The sequence below is a fragment of the Rhineura floridana genome, chromosome 8 (assembly GCF_030035675.1).
Source record: "Rhineura floridana isolate rRhiFlo1 chromosome 8, rRhiFlo1.hap2, whole genome shotgun sequence".
Lineage (NCBI taxonomy): Eukaryota > Metazoa > Chordata > Lepidosauria > Squamata > Rhineuridae > Rhineura > Rhineura floridana.
In genome coordinates, this window is record NC_084487.1 from 118187486 (window position 1) to 118205338 (window position 17853).

At 44.0% G+C, this 17853-nt stretch overlaps 1 protein-coding gene across 2 annotated transcripts in view; it reads left to right on the plus strand.

Annotated features, from left to right (window-relative positions):
• DHTKD1 (dehydrogenase E1 and transketolase domain containing 1) overlaps positions 1 to 17608 on the plus strand; it is a 42883-nt gene extending 25275 nt beyond the window's left edge. Inside the window, exons 11-17 of one of the 2 annotated variants that reach the window (XM_061582232.1) lie at positions 314 to 464; positions 1435 to 1541; positions 2118 to 2282; positions 3255 to 3337; positions 9232 to 9401; positions 15937 to 16022; positions 17442 to 17608. In XM_061582232.1, the coding sequence (XP_061438216.1) occupies positions 314 to 464; positions 1435 to 1541; positions 2118 to 2282; positions 3255 to 3337; positions 9232 to 9401; positions 15937 to 16022; positions 17442 to 17543 (864 nt within the window). In that variant the 3' untranslated portion in view covers positions 17544 to 17608. Of the gene's footprint in view, positions 1 to 313; positions 465 to 1434; positions 1542 to 2117; positions 2283 to 3254; positions 3338 to 4453; positions 4916 to 9231; positions 9402 to 15936; positions 16023 to 17441 lie in introns of those variants that run through there. The other variant, XM_061582233.1, reaches the window with a different exon arrangement.
• The last annotated feature ends 245 nt before the right edge of the window (positions 17609 to 17853 follow it).

Sequence of the window (17853 nt, forward strand, 5' to 3'; positions counted from 1 at the left end):
AGACTCTTAACATGCTCTGAAGAAGTTTCTTGCTCAACTTAACTCCAACATAATGTATGCTGTTCCACACAACAACGCACACACGCCAACAGTCCTCAGAAGACAGTCCCACTGAGCTGAAGCAGGCTTTCGTCCAGGTAACTGTGTATATGGCAGCCTGTGTCCTCATCTGCAGTAATTGTTTTTTAAAAATAACTGTTAACCTCCTGCTGTAATTCTGATTAGAAAATAATTAGAAGGGTGTCTCTGTATGTGGCACTTCCTGAGAAACTACTGTTTTTGTTCATGAGTTCTCATGTTGTCTCTCTGTCAGGTGAGCAACAGCCCCCTCTCAGAAGAAGCTGTGCTTGGCTTTGAGTATGGAATGAGTATTGAGAGCCCCAAACTGTTGCCCATATGGGAGGCTCAGTTTGGCGATTTCTTTAACGGAGCTCAGATAATATTTGATACATTTATCTCTGGAGGTGAGAGTCAAATATCTCTTTCAAAAAGAAATACATTTACTTCTATCTTTATTCTTATTGCTGAGTAAAGGACACACTTCTCCTAGTATCTCATCTCTTCAGACTTATTATTTTTATGTTGCTGCACATTTAGTTTGGTTTAATTTTGATTTTAATGTTTTGAGTCTTTGTAGTTTCCCTAAGTACAAAAGGTGGGGCTTAAATCCTATATAATGAATAGCATCACCTGGGCCACCCGCAATCCTAAACACATTTGCTAGTAAGTAAGTCTCAGGGAACACAGTGGACTTCCTTCTGAAGAGATTGCATGGTTGGGTGATCACCCAGTGATTTGCAGCTGAATGTAGGAGCTATTTCCACGTGTTTTTAGTGGTATCATGATAAGAAAGCTTAGTTTGTGGTATGTCTGCTCTGTGGTATGATTTCACACTTGCAAATCATCATTTGATGTTGCAGCCATCATGCGATGGACATACGTGTACCGCAATAAAAGTGACTTTCACTTTGCATGCCATGCAGAAGGTAAACAGCTCTATTAGTGTATTTCAGGTGTGCAAGAGGAAGGGATGTGAACCCTTGTGAACTGCAATCTTGTAGTATTTTGGAGGTGTTTTTGAAGCAGCACATAGAGTTCTTGGGTAGATACGTAACCTTAATGTGGAAGAAAGAGTTTCATAGAATATTAAAAAAAAAAAATCTGGCTTCTGTACAATTTGAATTTTCCACTGCGGGAACAGCACTTAGACAGCCATATTAGCTGTCTGATGGGTAAGATTCTAACATATGAAGTGACCCATAGTGAGTGACACAAATGTTTGCTGCCCTGGGCTCCTTCTGGGAGGAAGGGTGGGATGTCAATCTAATAAATAAATAAATGTTTGCAATCATCCTGTGTAGACTGTGATGATATGTCATTTTGGCTTCTACAACAAATCAGTCCGTGTTTCTTCTCCTCCTTTTCCCACTCCAGGGGAAGCAAAGTGGCTTCTACAGAGTGGAATAGTAATTCTTCTTCCACATGGCTATGATGGTGCAGGACCAGAACATTCTTCTTGCCGAATTGAACGTTTCTTACAGGTAGCCAGACGTGACATGTTCTAGAAGAAGATGGTTTGTAGCTCAGTGGTAGAAGGTATGCCTTCCATGCAGAAGGTTCTAGGTTCAATTTCTCGCATCTCTGTGTTCATGGAGGATAAGGCTATCAATGGGTACTAGTCATGATGGCTATATGCTGCCTCCAAGATCAGAGGCAGCATGCCTGTCAATACAAATTGCTGGGAAACAAAAGCAAGAGAGGGATTGGTTCCTATAAGCAGCTTGTTGTGGCTTTTGTGGGAAATAGGATGCTGCGCTGGACAGCTGTTCCAGATGCTTTCCATTGAGACGTGGGTAGTGAATTGCAGCAGCTTAGGTTCCTTCTGTGCCCCAGTTCTGCCCCTGTACCTGTTTTGGTTGTGCTTCAAGTGTTGCAAGCTGACTGTCTGTTGCAGGGAGCCTCTTGTGTCCATGGAGGGCCCCCTGCTGCCCTGCACATTTTGTAACCCTGATGTTCTGAGTCTTGTGATTTATTTATTTATTTTAGAAATTTGTCTACATGTGTTGAGAGTACTTGCTTTGTTTACAATTTGTTTGAAAAGTTTATTTCTTCCACAGATGTGTGACAGCTCAGAGGAGGGAGTTGACGGTGACCACGTCAACATGTGCATTGTACACCCAACAACCCCAGCACAGTATTTCCACTTACTTCGTAGGCAGATGGTCCGAAACTTCAGGAAACCACTGATTGTTGTTTCTCCAAAAACTCTGCTCAGGTTGCCTGTGCGTAGGAAGATTTCCTGCTTTGGTTGATACCCATTTCCTTTCATTCCTAATTATTCTGAAACAGCACTGTGTTAGCACAGTTCTGTGGGAGACACTTATCTGTCAGCACAACTGATTCCCTTGTAGCTCCAGTAACTTCCCATGTAGTTCCAATAACATATTGGTGAAGGAACCTTATAACTGGGGCCAGTGATGTGGTTAATTCCCACATGAATGTTGCAAATTGGTGAAGCTGTTATGGGAGCTGACCGTGTCATTGTAACTAGCCATGTGGTTCCTTTATATGTATATTACCAAAACAGCTCTCTGGAAGAAGCCACAGGGAAGCAACTCTAGCACACTTGTGGTAACATATGGATTTATCCTATGCTGTACTAGACATAAGATGCTTGGAAGAATTACTTATTTTTATGAGTGTGTGTGTGATATATATTATATATAATATATATCCCTACTACATTATTGAACATAATCTATTATTTAAATGACCTTTTTCTCTGTTATTACCTCCTCACTTATTCCCCAAAATATTTATGTAAAAGATCTATCATTTCAATGGGGTATACTTCTACATTGGTATAGTTAGAATTGGGGTTCTGGACACAAAACTACATATCTGTGTTTCATCTCCTGCTTCTTTTTCTTGCCAAAACCTGGCTAATACAGAACAAGAAGAATGCCAAAAAACACTTGGCTTGCTCCTCCTTCCCAAACTCCTGAAAAGGGCAACAGTAATATGACAACATGCAAAATTGCATTTCAAGTATGGCAAAATTTGGGAGAATCATTTTCCTCATGATACTATTTTTTCTTGCATCTTTGACTATTTATGAATCAAGAATCTCAGACATCGTAGTAACCAAACAATTTTATTGTGTGGAAGATATATGACTGCTCATTGAAATACCTAGCTCTTGAAATGTACTTGATATGCATACATTTAATTTTTTTTTTTCTTCCACTCTGTAGGCCGCTGTGTCAAGCTTACAAGAAATGGCCCCAGGAACAGTGTTCAGACCAGTCATTGGTGATTCAACGGTGGATCCTAAAAAGTGAGTGGAACTGTGGTCTTGTTTTTAGTATTCAAATTCAAAATAGTAGCAGGCAGTAAAATAGCATGATATCTTAGGACGGAGTGAGAAAGTTAAGCATGAGGAAGATTCATAGATTTAGAATGAGGATTAAGGCTACAATGTTATACTTCCTTACCTGGAAGTAAACCCCTTGAACACTGTACGGATCCAAAAGCGTGAGTAAAACATACTTCTCTCTTAACTAATTGCTTCTGATTTCTGTCCAGAAAAGTGAAGGGGAGGAAAAATTAAGCCTTTTGCTTTGTTTACAGAATTTAGCTTTGTGGGTGGCTGGATTATCAGCTAGGAGGTGCAAAGGGGCTTGCCACTATCCTGCTGTGCCTAACCTGAAGGTATATATCTGACATGGTCATAAGGGGCAGATTAACACATATGCTAGTGCCTGGAGACAGGTAAAGGCAGGATGCAGGTACAAGAAACAATGCATACCTGCTCCCCATTGGTCTGTGCAGAGGTCCCTGTTACCTGCCCTTCATGCTTGGACCCCTGAGATGGATTGTTCCCCATAGATTCATATGTTTCAGTTGTATGTGTCTGCGCCCTCAGTGTAAAAGCAGAAACATGTATTTATTTTTTGTTAGATTTGTATCCTGCCCTTCTTCCAAGATGGCTCAGAGCAATGTTTTAACCTCGCAAAAACTCTGTGAGGCAGATGAGGCAGAGAGTGGTGTGCCCAAGGCACCCAGCAAGCTGAATGGTGACCAGAAGTTTGAATCACGGTTCATACCACACTCTAGCCCATAGGCGAGCAATCTGCTGCCTGAAGGCTGTGTGCAGTCCCAGCCTCACCAGAGACCTCCTGAAACTGTTCCAATCCCTTCATCCTGTTCATTTCCTGGTTATTTTTCCCAGTTTGAAGTGTTTCCCCCTCTTTCTGTGCAGTTTTAGAATAGCTGGAAGGGGCAGTATCGTATAAAAATAATTTTTATTTCCTGGTTGTATGGCTTGGGGAAAAGAAGCCCATCCACCCCTTGGTCTCTAAGACAGATTGGTAGGCTTTTCCCATATTGTATATGTGTCTATATACATCCATTTCCCCTTTCCTTTGACACCATATATGCTACCTTTTCACAGTTCCACCACCCTCAGTAGTTCGGGGTGGTGGCCCAGGAGAGGGCATTCTTTGTGACAGCCTCTAAACTGTGGTACTCCCTTCCCACCGAGGTGCATCTGGGAACTTCACTGTACAACTTTCGGCGAAAGCTGAAGACGCATCTCTTTACCTTGGCCTTCAACACCTGAGATGTATATTTTTAGGACCCACTCTTTTTTCTGTGATGTTGTCTGGGTTGTTTTTAACTATTTTTAATTACCGTATATTCCGGCGTATAAGACGACTGGGCGTATAAGACGACCCCCAACTTTTCCAGTTAAAATATAGAGTTTGGGATATACTCGCCGTATAAGACTACCCCTGCTTATGACATGCAAGCGATGTACCTTACTGGCGATTGGCTGGTTGTTGTATACAAAGCAGGGGATTTGAACCCCAGCCTTCCAGGTCTTAATCCAATTCTGTAACCACTATACCCCACTAGCATAAAATAAAACTCGGCATACATCCTAACCGCTACACCGCGCCACATAAAATGAAACAAAACCTAGCTAGGGGACAGGGTGGTACAGAGCGAAACAAGTGCCAGGGATGAGTTGGGTGTTTTTAAGCTCCACACCCTAAAAATGAGATGATGACATCAGCCTGTGCTGGCACCTTTTCACTTTGGAATAGTCTACTGCACAAAACACTAGTCCCTATGATTGCCATTGCTTCTTTTTAGCCTGCATCGGAGCCTCCCCTGCCCTGGTGCCCACCAGATGTTTCGGACTACAACTCCCAACTCTGCTGGCTGGGAGTGGTCGTGCAAAACATCTAGAGGGCCCTGGGTTGGCAGAGGGTGCTGTGCCCCAAACATTTCCATTTCCAGGCCGATTCTAACAGAACCACCACACTGCAAATTCAAACAGCTTAGCTTAAGAAAAAGCATACAGAATTGCCATGACTTTGCCCACATGCCCTGCATTTAAACACACACAGATGCAGCTTCCCCTGCCGCCTTCCAAGGTCTTAGCGATCAAGTTAGCTTGGACAGACCTAGCTGCAACACTTCTCTTTTCACAAACAAGGGGGGGGGAAGACAAAAATAAATAACCAAGCCCAAAACACACACACAGGGGACAGAATAAGAATTGCTAACTTATTTCGGGGAGCTGCGGTGCATTCAATTTGCAAAAAAATGTATCTATAGTGGGTGGCAAAGATTTGGTGTAGGCCTCAAGAGGAGACGGGCACTTCCTGGATCTAACAGAGAGGGAGAAGGAAAGAAGAAATTGAGCCAGGGAGAATGCACACTTGGGGGAAGGTGGACTTAAAATATTCCACGGGGATGCAACATATTTTGGGAAGGCAAGCAGAAGCATCTCCCAATAAAAGTAATAATAAAGAAGAGCTATCATGCACAAACATGGCTTTCAGGCACTGATGGGCGGTGGGGACACCATCCACAATCTTAGCTGAACAGGGCTAAACAAACAGAACATTGTCCCAACCACAATGGCCCAACCACCAGCAAAAACCAGAGAGATGACCCCTCCCCAGCTAGCACCAGTGTTGGACATTCAGGGGGCGGAGGGAGAAAAACATACATAATGCCTCCTATCTCCCCCTTTTTTTGGCTAAACATTTGTAGTCAGCTGCAAAGAACTCTTCCATTTCTCAAAACACCAAAGGCCTTTAACAAAAATCTGCTTCCCCATCCCAGAGAAACAACACAAGCTGGGAAGAAGGGGGGAGGTCGGGGTTCTCCCCCCAAAAAACCCCTAAGTTAGAAAAAAACTTTATCCAACCACAATCTTTTTCATATATATTTTTAAAAGATTTTTTTAAAAGGAAGAGAAAACAAAAGGGGGGGCTTATAGATTTGAGGGGAGGGGAGAAGACCTGGAAAGGGCCCCCACCCTCTATAGAATAGGATTTCTGAGAAACAGCATCAAAAAGGAGGGAAGGGAATGATCATTACTCTAATTTTCCAAGAAGAAAATGAACGCCAGTGTTGTTTCTGCAGCAATGAATCAGATCCGTGGGGAAGGGGGGGCTGTGAATTTACACTGCCCCCCCAAATCTCCTTATAAAAATTACCGTAGTCGGGGGCGGGGAATGCACAGCTCAAGGAACACACCCAGCCTCAAAGTAAGTTTAGCTATTAAAAGCAGCTTGCCCAGAGCTTCACGGCCACGATCCCACACACCTTTACTTGGAAGTAACCGCCCTTGAACATAGCGGGGCTTCCTTCCAAGTAGGCTGCAAAATCCTAAGCGTCTGGGGCGGGGGATCCCCCTTACCTCCGAGTAAACATGCAGAGGGCTGGGCTGCTAACGGGATGAGTCGATGCGAAAAGTTCACCTTGGCAGGCGAGGGGGGGGCTTCTTTACTTCCGAATAAAGGCGATTCCCGCCGGGCTTTGCTTGGGAGTGAAGAAGCCCCCGGGGGGGGGGGCTTACTTTAGAGTAACGATGCAGCGGAACTGGGCGGCGCAAACTCTTTTGAGCATGAATTTCCTTGGGGAAAAAACGCCTAAGCGCTCCATGCAATCAAAAGCAGGACTGGATCCAACCTTGGCCACAAAGTAGGCCTGCTGAAATCAACAGGCACGGCCGGGCTCCATTAGTTTCAGTGGGTCTCCTCTGGAGTAGAACTTTCCTGGAGGCCAGCCCGCAGCCGATCACACATTTCCCAACTCTAATTCGAGGGAGACCGCGTCACCCCAGCCATGCCTACTCGGAAGTAAGTCCTCTTGACGTTCACGGGGCTTACTCCCAGGTAAGCGGGGTCACGAGCGCCGCCCCAGTCAGGCTCAGAAGAGACAAACATTCACACACCCCATTTGAAACCGATGGGCTCAAGTCTACTATAAAAGTAACTTGAATTGTTGGATAACCCCCATAAGCATTTTCCCGTTAAAGGAAAGAAAAGAGACCGATCCAACTTAATATTTTGCTCACCCGATGAAGGAGAGAAAGAGAAGATGGGGAGGGGGAAGGACGGAGGGGAAAAGGAAGGTCACCCTCCACTCACCCTCTCCGACCCCAAATGGCTTAAAAGAAACGTGCCTGGCGCAGACCCGTTGAAATTAACAAGTCTAGTCAGTTTCACCAGAGGAAGCAGAATTGCTCCGGACTGGCCTGCTTTGGCTAATCTTTTCCTGAACCCAAAAGGCGTTGGAAGAAGGAAGGATTGGACAGGAGGGGGACGCTGAAGGAAGGAAAGTGGGGGGGGGAAGAGAGAGACTTGTTGCAAGGAGGAGAGAGCTCTAGTTCCTTACACTCACGTTTGGCAGGAAGTCAAATGGATATATAATATATATATTCCCCTTTCTTTCTCCGGCGCCCGGTTTAATTGATTTTTTTGCGGGGGGGGGGAGGGATGAGGGAGGGTCTCTTCTGCGGCTTCCCACGCGGCGGCGGCGCTGCAATGGCGCCTGAAACGCAGCGCCTCCGCCGCCTGCCCTCCGTGTAGCCCCATCGAGAGGACCCAGGAGATCGGGGCTCCAATACCCCCTGCCGCTTTGCCAGGAGGCTCACCGGGGACCCTAAGTCGGGCCCTCCCTGCGGCCGCTGGATCACGCCCTTCGCCCAGCACCTGCCCTCCTCCCCGGGGCCAAGCAGACTTGGGCGCAGAAGGGCTTCCTTGGATCCAGCAGCGACCTCCAGCCATCTCGCCCGCCCCCGAGCTCCAGCCCCCACATGCCGGGCCTGACGCAGCTGCGCTCGCTCGGCGGCGGCCTGAACAAGGAGCTCCGGCAACTTCTTCCCTGCCGCTCGGCAAGCCGGGGGCAGTAGGGAGCCAAGCGGCCGGGCTCCCTCGGGGCAGCCTTCGGGTATATGCAGGGAGGGGATGGAGGCGCCCCTTCCCCTCTAAGCCGTGACCATTGGCCGCTACTGCAGCTTTGTTGTGTCTCGGAAATGTTCCACGCCGCTCGCTGACCCTCTCCCCGGCCCCTCTGATTCAGCCCCGCCGTCCGTCCTCCCGCTCGCGTCATCCCGGCCTGGTCTCTGGCTCGGCAGCTATTTTTCAGCACCCGGCATATAAGACGACTCCCGACTTTGGAGAAGATTTTCCGGGGTTAAAAAGTCGTCTTATACGCCGGAATATACGGTAACTGTTTTTAAATTGTCGTATCTCGCCCTGGGACCTTTGGGTGAAGGATGGGCAATAAATTCTGATAATAGGACCTACCCTATTCTGCTGATAGTAAATTGTTTTAACTAATTTTAATATTGTATTTTTTACATTCTGGTAACCTGCCCTAGGGCTTTATGGTGAAGGTGGGAAAGAAATCTAATAATAATATAGCATACTAAAGTTAAAAAGGAATTACTTTCACTTGCTTTCCAGAACAGCATCTGCATTGTATTTTTTAATTTAAAAAAATCCTCTGCTTACTTATTTGAGAGTAACCTCATAACCCAGTGGAGATTATCTCTGATTAGGCCTGCATGGAATTAGGAATTCTAATCTGAGGTAGCCATGGTGAAAACTAAAGCAGGGCAGTTTTTATTCTGGATTAGTTAAATCACAACACTTTTGTCTCTGGCTCAGCCCATTGTCTGCTCTAGCTCCACCCCCTCCTGCCATGCAGCCTCTGATAGATTACCCCCAAAGTAATATGGCTCTCAACAGAAAAAAGGTTGTCCGACTCTGCTCTCACTACTGCACCGCACTGACTCTTTTTTAATCTAAGGGACACTGTGGGAGGGGTATTGTGTTTTGTGAGTGGTTAAATCTTTTTGATGTATTAATGCCATTGTCTTTGGCTCAGTGGTCTTGAAATTATTCCGATCTTTCTTCCCTGTAGTGTCAGCAGAATAGTTCTCTGTTCTGGGAAACATTACTATGCTCTGGCAAAACACCGGGAGATGCTTGAAGAAAAGAAGCCAAACACAGCAATTATCAGATTAGAAGAACTGTGTCCTTTCCCACTAGAAGCTATTCAGCAAGAAATGATGAAATTTTCTAATGCAAAAGGTTGGTGGGCTCTAGCTCCTTAAAAGGGCATGACCAAAAACTGGCCATCTAGCTGTTTTTCAAATAACATGCTGCAGTTCTTTGAGAATAAGAGGTCTCAAACTTGATAATAATAAACTTCTCTTAGGACCAGTGGTTCTTTAGTTGTGGTCTTTGGATCACCAATGGTCCCTGGTGAAGTTTCAGATGGTCCCTGAGAGACAACAGTGAAAATGATAGAAGAAAAAGATTAGAGTGAGGAAGGTGTGTGTTTTTTAGATTTTTACCCTGCATTTTAAGAGGCGCTAAGGAAACAAAGAGTGCCTCCATCTTTCTGAGAGGGACTGAGTGATCACTGTAAAAACATATAGCCTTTTGATCAGGGTGAGTCAAGATGGCGATGAGGGAGGTTGCCTTGCCCTGAGCTCCGCGGTTTGTTTCTTTGGTTTTACTATTTTATAATCTTAAAATTGTTCTAAATTGTCTTAACATGCTACAGTTTGCTTTATGGCACTGACAGCTGTATGCAGGCGTTGAGAATATTTGTTTTATCTCCTTCTCACGGATCTTAAAGGCTTTAATTTTATTTCAACAAGCTACCAGGGTGGAGGGTTACAGCTGTGCTGCACATTTCGATCCATGATAAGTCCAACGTGCAAGGATTAGAACTTGAACTACAAACTCCCCCTTGTCCCTAATCTCGCTAACTACAACTTCTGACTCAAGCTGAATTTAACAACATCCAGGAACTGTGCATAACAATTGTATAATTAAGTTTAATATCAGGAGAAATGGCGCTGAGCTGGTAACGGCGTTTGCTAGAGGGCTTGATCCTTTGGATTTTACTTTTTTCAATTACCAACCTTGCCAGACCTCACAGCTTGTTCTGGACGGACTTTACAGCAATGAGTATAAGGTGAGAGTGGAGAGTGGAGGAGGGAAAACAATCTTTGAAAGAGGAAGCTTGAAAACCTTGACGATATAAGCACAGCTGGAGCATCGATACGAGTGATATAAGCAATCTAGACGCAGCAGGACACAGACTGATTCTCCTATATGTGGGCAGTGTGCCTTTTGGTTTCCGTTTTTGGACCTACCATTCAACGGATTAGTGCGTGGTGAAGAGGAGAGAGTGCAAGATTTGGTGAATTTTTCCTGCCCTGCTCTCCCACTTGCACTGCAACCTTCCAGCTGTCAGCCAGGAATCCTCCAGAGGACAGACTTTGTTTCCTCTTTGTGAAGGCATTGTGGGGAACATGAAGAGGAAAAACAGATGCAGCTCCCCAAGTGACCTGACGTCCGAACCACGTCTAAAGCAGTGCAGACTCTGTGAATTTATGTCCCCTCGAACTGTTCAAAAAGATAACCTGTTTTTTTCTATTCCAGTTACTAACAGATCCTCAGCTTTGGCTGAAGCTGAGACCTTAATTCTGTCCCCTGAACCCAAAGGTGTTCCCTCCCCTCCCTCCTTTCCCGCTAATGATAAGACTGCAGCTGAACTAACTTCCCCCAATACATGTTACCTTGAACTTATGGCCAAGCACTGCTTTCTGGTGGCTAATACAATGCAAGATATTTATTCCAAATTAGAAGATATAGGGAGCACCTTAGAACAGTTAGCTTATCTCAAGCAGTAGCCAGGCTCTGGGGAATGTCGTGGAGCCTAATCAGCTCCCTGAAAGGGCAGGAAAAGCTGTCTTCACAGCTGTTCTTCAACAATTGAACACGTCTGCGAGTTATACTACCAAAGCTAATCATGGTCAATTTAAAGGGGGCACGGGATATCATCTGGTGTTACAGAACTACCAGATTGTCTTAAACATCAGGCCGTTTAAGGGAGATATCCCATGCTGGGGCACAATTAAATTGGCTAAACACCACCTAAGACAACTATTAAGAAACAGATCCATAGATCTGAGAGCAGTAGAGTTGCTAGGTGCCTTTCCAACCCATAGAAGTATACTCCTAAGTTTTACCAAACCAGATATTCCCACTACTTTAATTAGGGAAAGGGCATTTCTTGATTCGTATGGTATTTCCCCAGTGAGAGTCTTCAAGGACTTCTCTCTCACCCTCTGTTAGCTTCACCAAAACACAGAGCTATTATAAAAGGTTCTGGCATCGTCACCGACAGTAAGGGCAGCAGCCGGAAGGGTTAGCCCAAAGAAACAACCTGGCCAGAGAACTTGGTCTGGCAGCAAAGACCCTAAAGGTTCTATATGTGCCAAACATATTACTTCAAATCTGTTGCCTATCCAACTTTCAGGTCTTGAGCTACACCAGGATCCTTTTCCTGATATTAAAGCCCCAGACTTAATTAAGTGGGATGAAGTGACATCTTCATCCGTAAACCCACTTCAGCAGGAATCGGAGAAGATAAAATCTACTCCTTTGGAACGCCGATTTTCACCTCAGGCTAGTAACGATCCGTGGGAAGCAGACGAGCATCACCTCTTCGCTTCATTCTCTGCTCTTCCACAGACTGAGCAGACAAGTATCATACAAAGACTAGGTATGGTAAAGACTAAACTCTTGAGTCTTTCCTCAAATAATGGAAACCTGGCCAAATGATCAGAGGTTCCAACAGTTGCACTGACACCTACCATCAAAGCTATATCCCCAGTCTGCATAGTTAGGAAACCCAAGCAAACTGGAACTTTCCAGTCTATTGATTCTTCTTCTCAAATAGGGAAAGAGATTGAATTAAATGCTGTTGAAACCACGGCAGGCTTGGCCAGTTCCATAGATTGGGCTAGTTGCCAATTCTTGGAACCAAATGAATTGGGACCATCTCCCACCCTTGACACTTGTACAGAACCTCCAAAGAAGCAGCTGCCACCAATTAAGAGTGGCCGTGTTTTCTTAGACCAAGATAATGTGCTAGAGGTACTAAAGCCTATTGATTGACTACCCAGGACATGCTACACACCATCTTTAATTATATGTCTTTCTTGGAATATAGTGGGCTAGAAAGGGAAGATTGGGGATCGTTCATTCATTGATTACATCAAGGCCTTTGACATTGTTCTGCTGCAAGAAACCTGGGTTTGCGATCAGATAATATTCGAGGGGTATAGTGCTATCCTTTTGGTGGCTACTCAGCCCTCAAACAGAGGCAGGCCCAGAGCAGGATTACTCTGCTTGGTATCGACCTCTCTTAAGGTTGAAATTATTGCACTACCTAGTTGCGGAATGATTGCTATGGCAACCCTAATTAAGAATCATTCTTTCCAAATCATCTTGTTTAATATATATATCCCTCCAATCAAAAGTCAATCAGAGAAGAAAGGCCAATGGGATGAGCTGGAACAATATATTACCAGTATTGAAGCGCAGTTTCCATCTGCACAGGTCCTTATGGCTGGCGACTTTAATGCCCGTCTGGAACCTGATAATGTTGCACTAGCGGAATCTTTATATCTTCAAGGTATTGAATATACGCTTGGTCAATCTCCTTATATTAGACACTCAAAAGATGCTATAAATAACTGTGCAGGTGCATGCTTAGCTCTTTTAGCCTATCGGCACAATAAAATCATTCTGAATGGAAGCACCCCAGGTGATCTGACGGGCGAGTTCGCATTCAGCTCCCTGAGAGGAAGCAGTGTGGTGGACTATGTCCTTGTGTCTCAGCCCTTAAGGAAGATGACTCAATCCTTCTATATTGATGATCGCACAGATAGCGATCACTATCCTCTAGTTATTGTAACAGGATCTCCTATTAATATCCACCTCCCTAATGGACCCCCTCTGTTGGACTCTCTCCCATTGAATTGTGAGAAGCGGATTAGATGGTCTAATACATCTGGGGGCAAATTTGCCTCTTTTATTGCATCCTCAGCATGTGTGCAACTTTAATGTTTTAGCATCAGCTGTCTAAGAGAAACCGCACTACCATGAGGCCCTTATTACTGATATTCAAAAGACCTTAGCTGAACACAGCAACCTAGCTGGTGCTAAACATCCTAGAAGTAAGTGCTGGTTTGATTGAGATTGCGTGATGCTTAGAAATCAAATTAGACAGGTGTATTCAAACTACCGTAGTGAAGGCGCTAAATGTTTGCCCAACTCTTACTATAAATTGAAACGTGACTATAAAATTCTTATTAGTCAAAAAAAGAAAACTGAAGAGAGGAGGAAATGGAACATGTTAATTTCTGTCACCCAAAGGAAAGATAGCAGATCATTTTGGAGGATTGTTAATGGGGCAATGGCTAATCCCCAAGGTTTGTCTCCTTGTTGCATTCCTTCACATGAGCGGGAAAGATATTTCTCTGCAAACTTACATGATCCCAACACTCCATTTACGTGTAGTATCCAAGTACCCACTGATGCTCCAGAGTGGCAACCTATAACCCTAGGTGAAATTACTAAACTGATTGCCAAGCTCACACCTGGAAAAGCTCCAGGGCCAGACTCTGTCCCCTCAGATCTTTTAAAATCTAATCCCGATTGGTGGGCTCCATTACTTTCAACTCTCTTCACTTCTATTAACAGAACAGGAAAAATCCCAGAGCTCTGGTGCAAAGCTGTTATAGTCCCTATTTTCAAAAAAGGTAATAGGACAAATCCGGCGAACTATCATCCCATCAGTCTTCTCTCAACAATTGGGAAACTCTATGCCAGGTATTTGAAACGCAAGTTACTATCCTGGATGGAGGGAAACAACATAATTGGTGTTGAACAGATCGGATTTAAAGCCAGCTGTTCGACCCTAGACCATTGTTGTGTATTAGCCCACCTAGCTGAAAAATCCACCGCTGTTCCTGGTGGCAAACCTTTTGCTGCCTTTATTGACCTTAAAGCCGCTTTTGACTTGGTTCCAAGAGATTTGCTATGGCTTAAATTACAGAATAGTGGTATGGACAAGCGTTTATTATTCCTTATCCAATCTCTATATAATCGGACTTCCAGCCAAGTTAGAAGTGGAGGGCAGGGTCAAATTACCAATTCAATTCTGGTTACTAGGGGGGTTAGGCAAGGATGTATTTTGGCCCCTTTTCTTTTTAATTTATTTTTAAATAATATGGCTTCCTCTCTTCAGAGTGTTGACTCCCATGCCCCTAAATTGTCAAATGCCAAAATACCATTGCTTCTCTACGCTGATGACACTGTGTTGCTATCTTTGTCCAGAATAGGGCTAAACCGACTATTATTCGCTTGGGAATATATTGCTCTAATAATCGGCTAACTATTAACTATAGCAAATCTAAAGTCTTAGTGTTTTCCAAAGCCCAGGAACAATATAAATGGACTCTAAATGGCAATGTTATTGAGCAAGTTTTCCACACAAAATATCTAGGAATCCAAATGCAAAGCTCTGGGCTTTGGTCTCAACAGTGTAGGCAGGCAATTAATTCAGCAAGTCTCAGTCAACAGCTTATTCTAAGGTTTTTCTTCTTGCAAGGTGGTCAATATATCCCCTCTGCTATCCAAATTTATAAAGCAAAGACGCTGGCCCAGTTTACATATGGTGTTCCAATCAGGATTCTGGGCTTTAATCCCCAATTAGAAAGACTACAATCTGTTTTCCTTAGGAAACTATTGGGTCTCGCTCTCTCTGTGTGTAATGCTGCTATCTACTCAGAAGTAGGTATTTGCTCAGTAGCTTGTAAAGCCTGGATTGATGTCCTGAAGTGGTGGCTGCTTCTACATTTCCTAGCAGCCCCTGGTAGCTATCTCTCCCTACTGCTCTCAGATTCTTTTGAGAGCCGTTGGATGCATGCGGTGGTAAAGAAAATAACTATGCTGGGTTTCTCTCCTGAAGTGCTGGGCAACTATGGGCTTGAGAAGGCTCAGCTCATTGTTGCCCAAAGATTAATGACTTGCAGCACTTGAGAAATGCAGCTAACAAAGTCTGCTCCCCACTAATCTACAGCAATTTTAGTAATTATGGAATTACTGTGGCCCCCTATATGCTCTTATTGACCATTCCAAAATACAGGAGAGCATTTACTCTTGCCCGATTTAACGTGCTGCCCTTGGCATTGTTAAAAGGCCGCTTTAATAAGATTCCAGTTAGTGAACGTACATGTCTCTGCGGAGCTGGTGTAACAGAATCCATAGAACATGCCCTTTTATCCTGTGAGTTGTACAATGAATTTAGAATTAAGTTAATTTCCCCCCTGCTAACTGCTTTGCCTAGGAGTAATCCTGCCAATTTGGTGTCATTTTGTTTAAGCGATGTGTCATCTCATGTCACCACTAATGTTGCAAACTTTCTTCTCACTACTATGCAAATTAGGAAAAATGCTGTCTGTCCGCTTTTTAAAGAATTAATTGTAGGAATTTCAGTAGTATTGTTTTTTAAATGTTTTAATCTTTCTTGCTGTTTTCTTTTTAATATCTGGTCTGTGACCGCAATAAAACCATTCATTCATTCATACAGCCTTTTGGACACTGAGAATGTGCCACTCTTTGTCTCTAGAACGTACATATTTTGGATAGGAAGAGAAGATTCTGGCTGACATTGACTGGAAATAAGTAGAGCCTGAATAGAGATTGAAGATTAGCCAGAATACATAAGAAGAACTAACACAGCTTATTTCTTATTCAGAGTTTATCTGGAGTCAAGAGGAGCCACAGAACATGGGGCCCTGGACATTTGTGTCACCAAGGTTTGAGAAGCAACTGGCCTGTAAGGTAAAATTCCAGTAGTCTGTGGAATTAGTGTAAGTTAGCAATTAGTTGAACCTGTATGCCTCAAATCAGTTTTTGCCATCCTTGCTAAGGCCTTCTGAAATACAAACCATCTTAACCTGGCATCTGAAACTCAGTAGGGATGGTGCCTGCCTGATTTCTAATGGGAGGGAGTTCCATAGAATTGGGCCCACTACACTGAATACATGACTCTTTATTGACATGAGTCGTGCTTCTGGTCTATGAGGGACCACTAATAGTTTTCACCCAGATGATCTCAGTGATCAACCTGGGATGTACAGGGTAAGACGGTCCTTAAGCTATAGTGGGCCTAAATTGTTCAGGGCTTTGTACGCAAATACAGTAGGGCCCTGCTTTTCGGCACCCTGCTTTTTGGCATTCTGCTAATACGGTGGCACCAGTGGGGTGATCAGCTGTAGCGCGGGGAGCTCCAGCCACCGCGCTCCAGCTGACAGTGATCAGCTGTAGCTTGTGAGCTTCCCATGCTCCAGCTGATCGCTGTCAGCTGGAGCGTGGCGGCTGGAATACAGTAGGGCCCCACTTTCCGGCGGTTTTCACTTTTCGGCTGGGGCCTGGAACATAACCTGCAGTATGAGTGGGGCCCTCCTGTATCAGAATCCTGAACCTGGTCCTGTGTACATCGGTTTGAGTTCCATAATGGAAGAAAGGTGGAACATAAATGCTGTAACAGTAATGGGTTTGTACTGATAGTCACATTTTATTCTAGCAGTATCTATCGTCTAGAACGTGGATTTCAAGGGAACTAAGCCTGAAATCCACTGCTTACTTCCTTGGGAATAAGTCCCAATGAACATAGTGAGATGTCCTTCTGAGCAATTAAGGGGGCTGTATAACACATACAAGATGCTTTCCTCCAAGATATAGAAGACTTTAAGCAATTTTTGTTCTTTTAAAAGAGTCCTGATTCCGAACAAGTCTGTTCATGTTCTAAAGTTTTAACTAATGTTGGACATGTGTCAGGCTCGAGCAGCAAAGTCTGAGGGGGTCTTATAATATTGGCCTCCTTAGATGTATGCTGAAGCCAAGACAGAACCACAGAATAGGAAGTAAAAAAGGAAACACCCTGGCAATGTAGTGTAGACTGGTGTGTCTTTGTTTTGTCTTCCACAGTAGTTTTGGTTGCAGAATCATGCTGAAAACTGCAACCATGCACACAGTTTGGCTTAGGACTCCTATACCAAGCATAGTTACTAGGGACTAAGACCCACTGAACATAGTGAGATTAATTTCACATAAAGATGCCTAGGATTGTACTGCCGTTCCCATTGGATTTAAGCAGCCTGTGTGCAAGATTGTAGCCTGGATAATTAACTTCATAACTTTTTCATCCTGAGCAGATCAGGACTAGTTTGTAATGCTGTCCTTTTTACTTAATTGCAGCTCCATGTTGTAAGTAGACCAGCCTTACCAGCACCTGCAGTGGGCATTGGAACGTTACACCAAAAGCAGCAGGAAGACCTCCTCACCAAAACGTTTGCTTGAGACCTATGTACTTTGTCATTTTGTGGGCTTAAAATAAGGTCTATTAAACAAGAAGACTACAAATGTGAGGTGTGCTGCTTGAAATTATGTTTTGGGTATAATCCAGCTGAAGTTCTGTTTTTAAAAAAACACCATTCCTTTCCATGTATGAATTCATTCATTCATCCTTTCCATGTAGATTTAAACAAGTGCTTAAATCTGTGCTGTTGAAGTTAATGTACGTAAGTGCATTTAACTTGAGCTGGATCTTGCCCATTAAGATTTGCTCACATTTAGGTATGACATGTTTTAAAAAATTTTTTTAAATAAT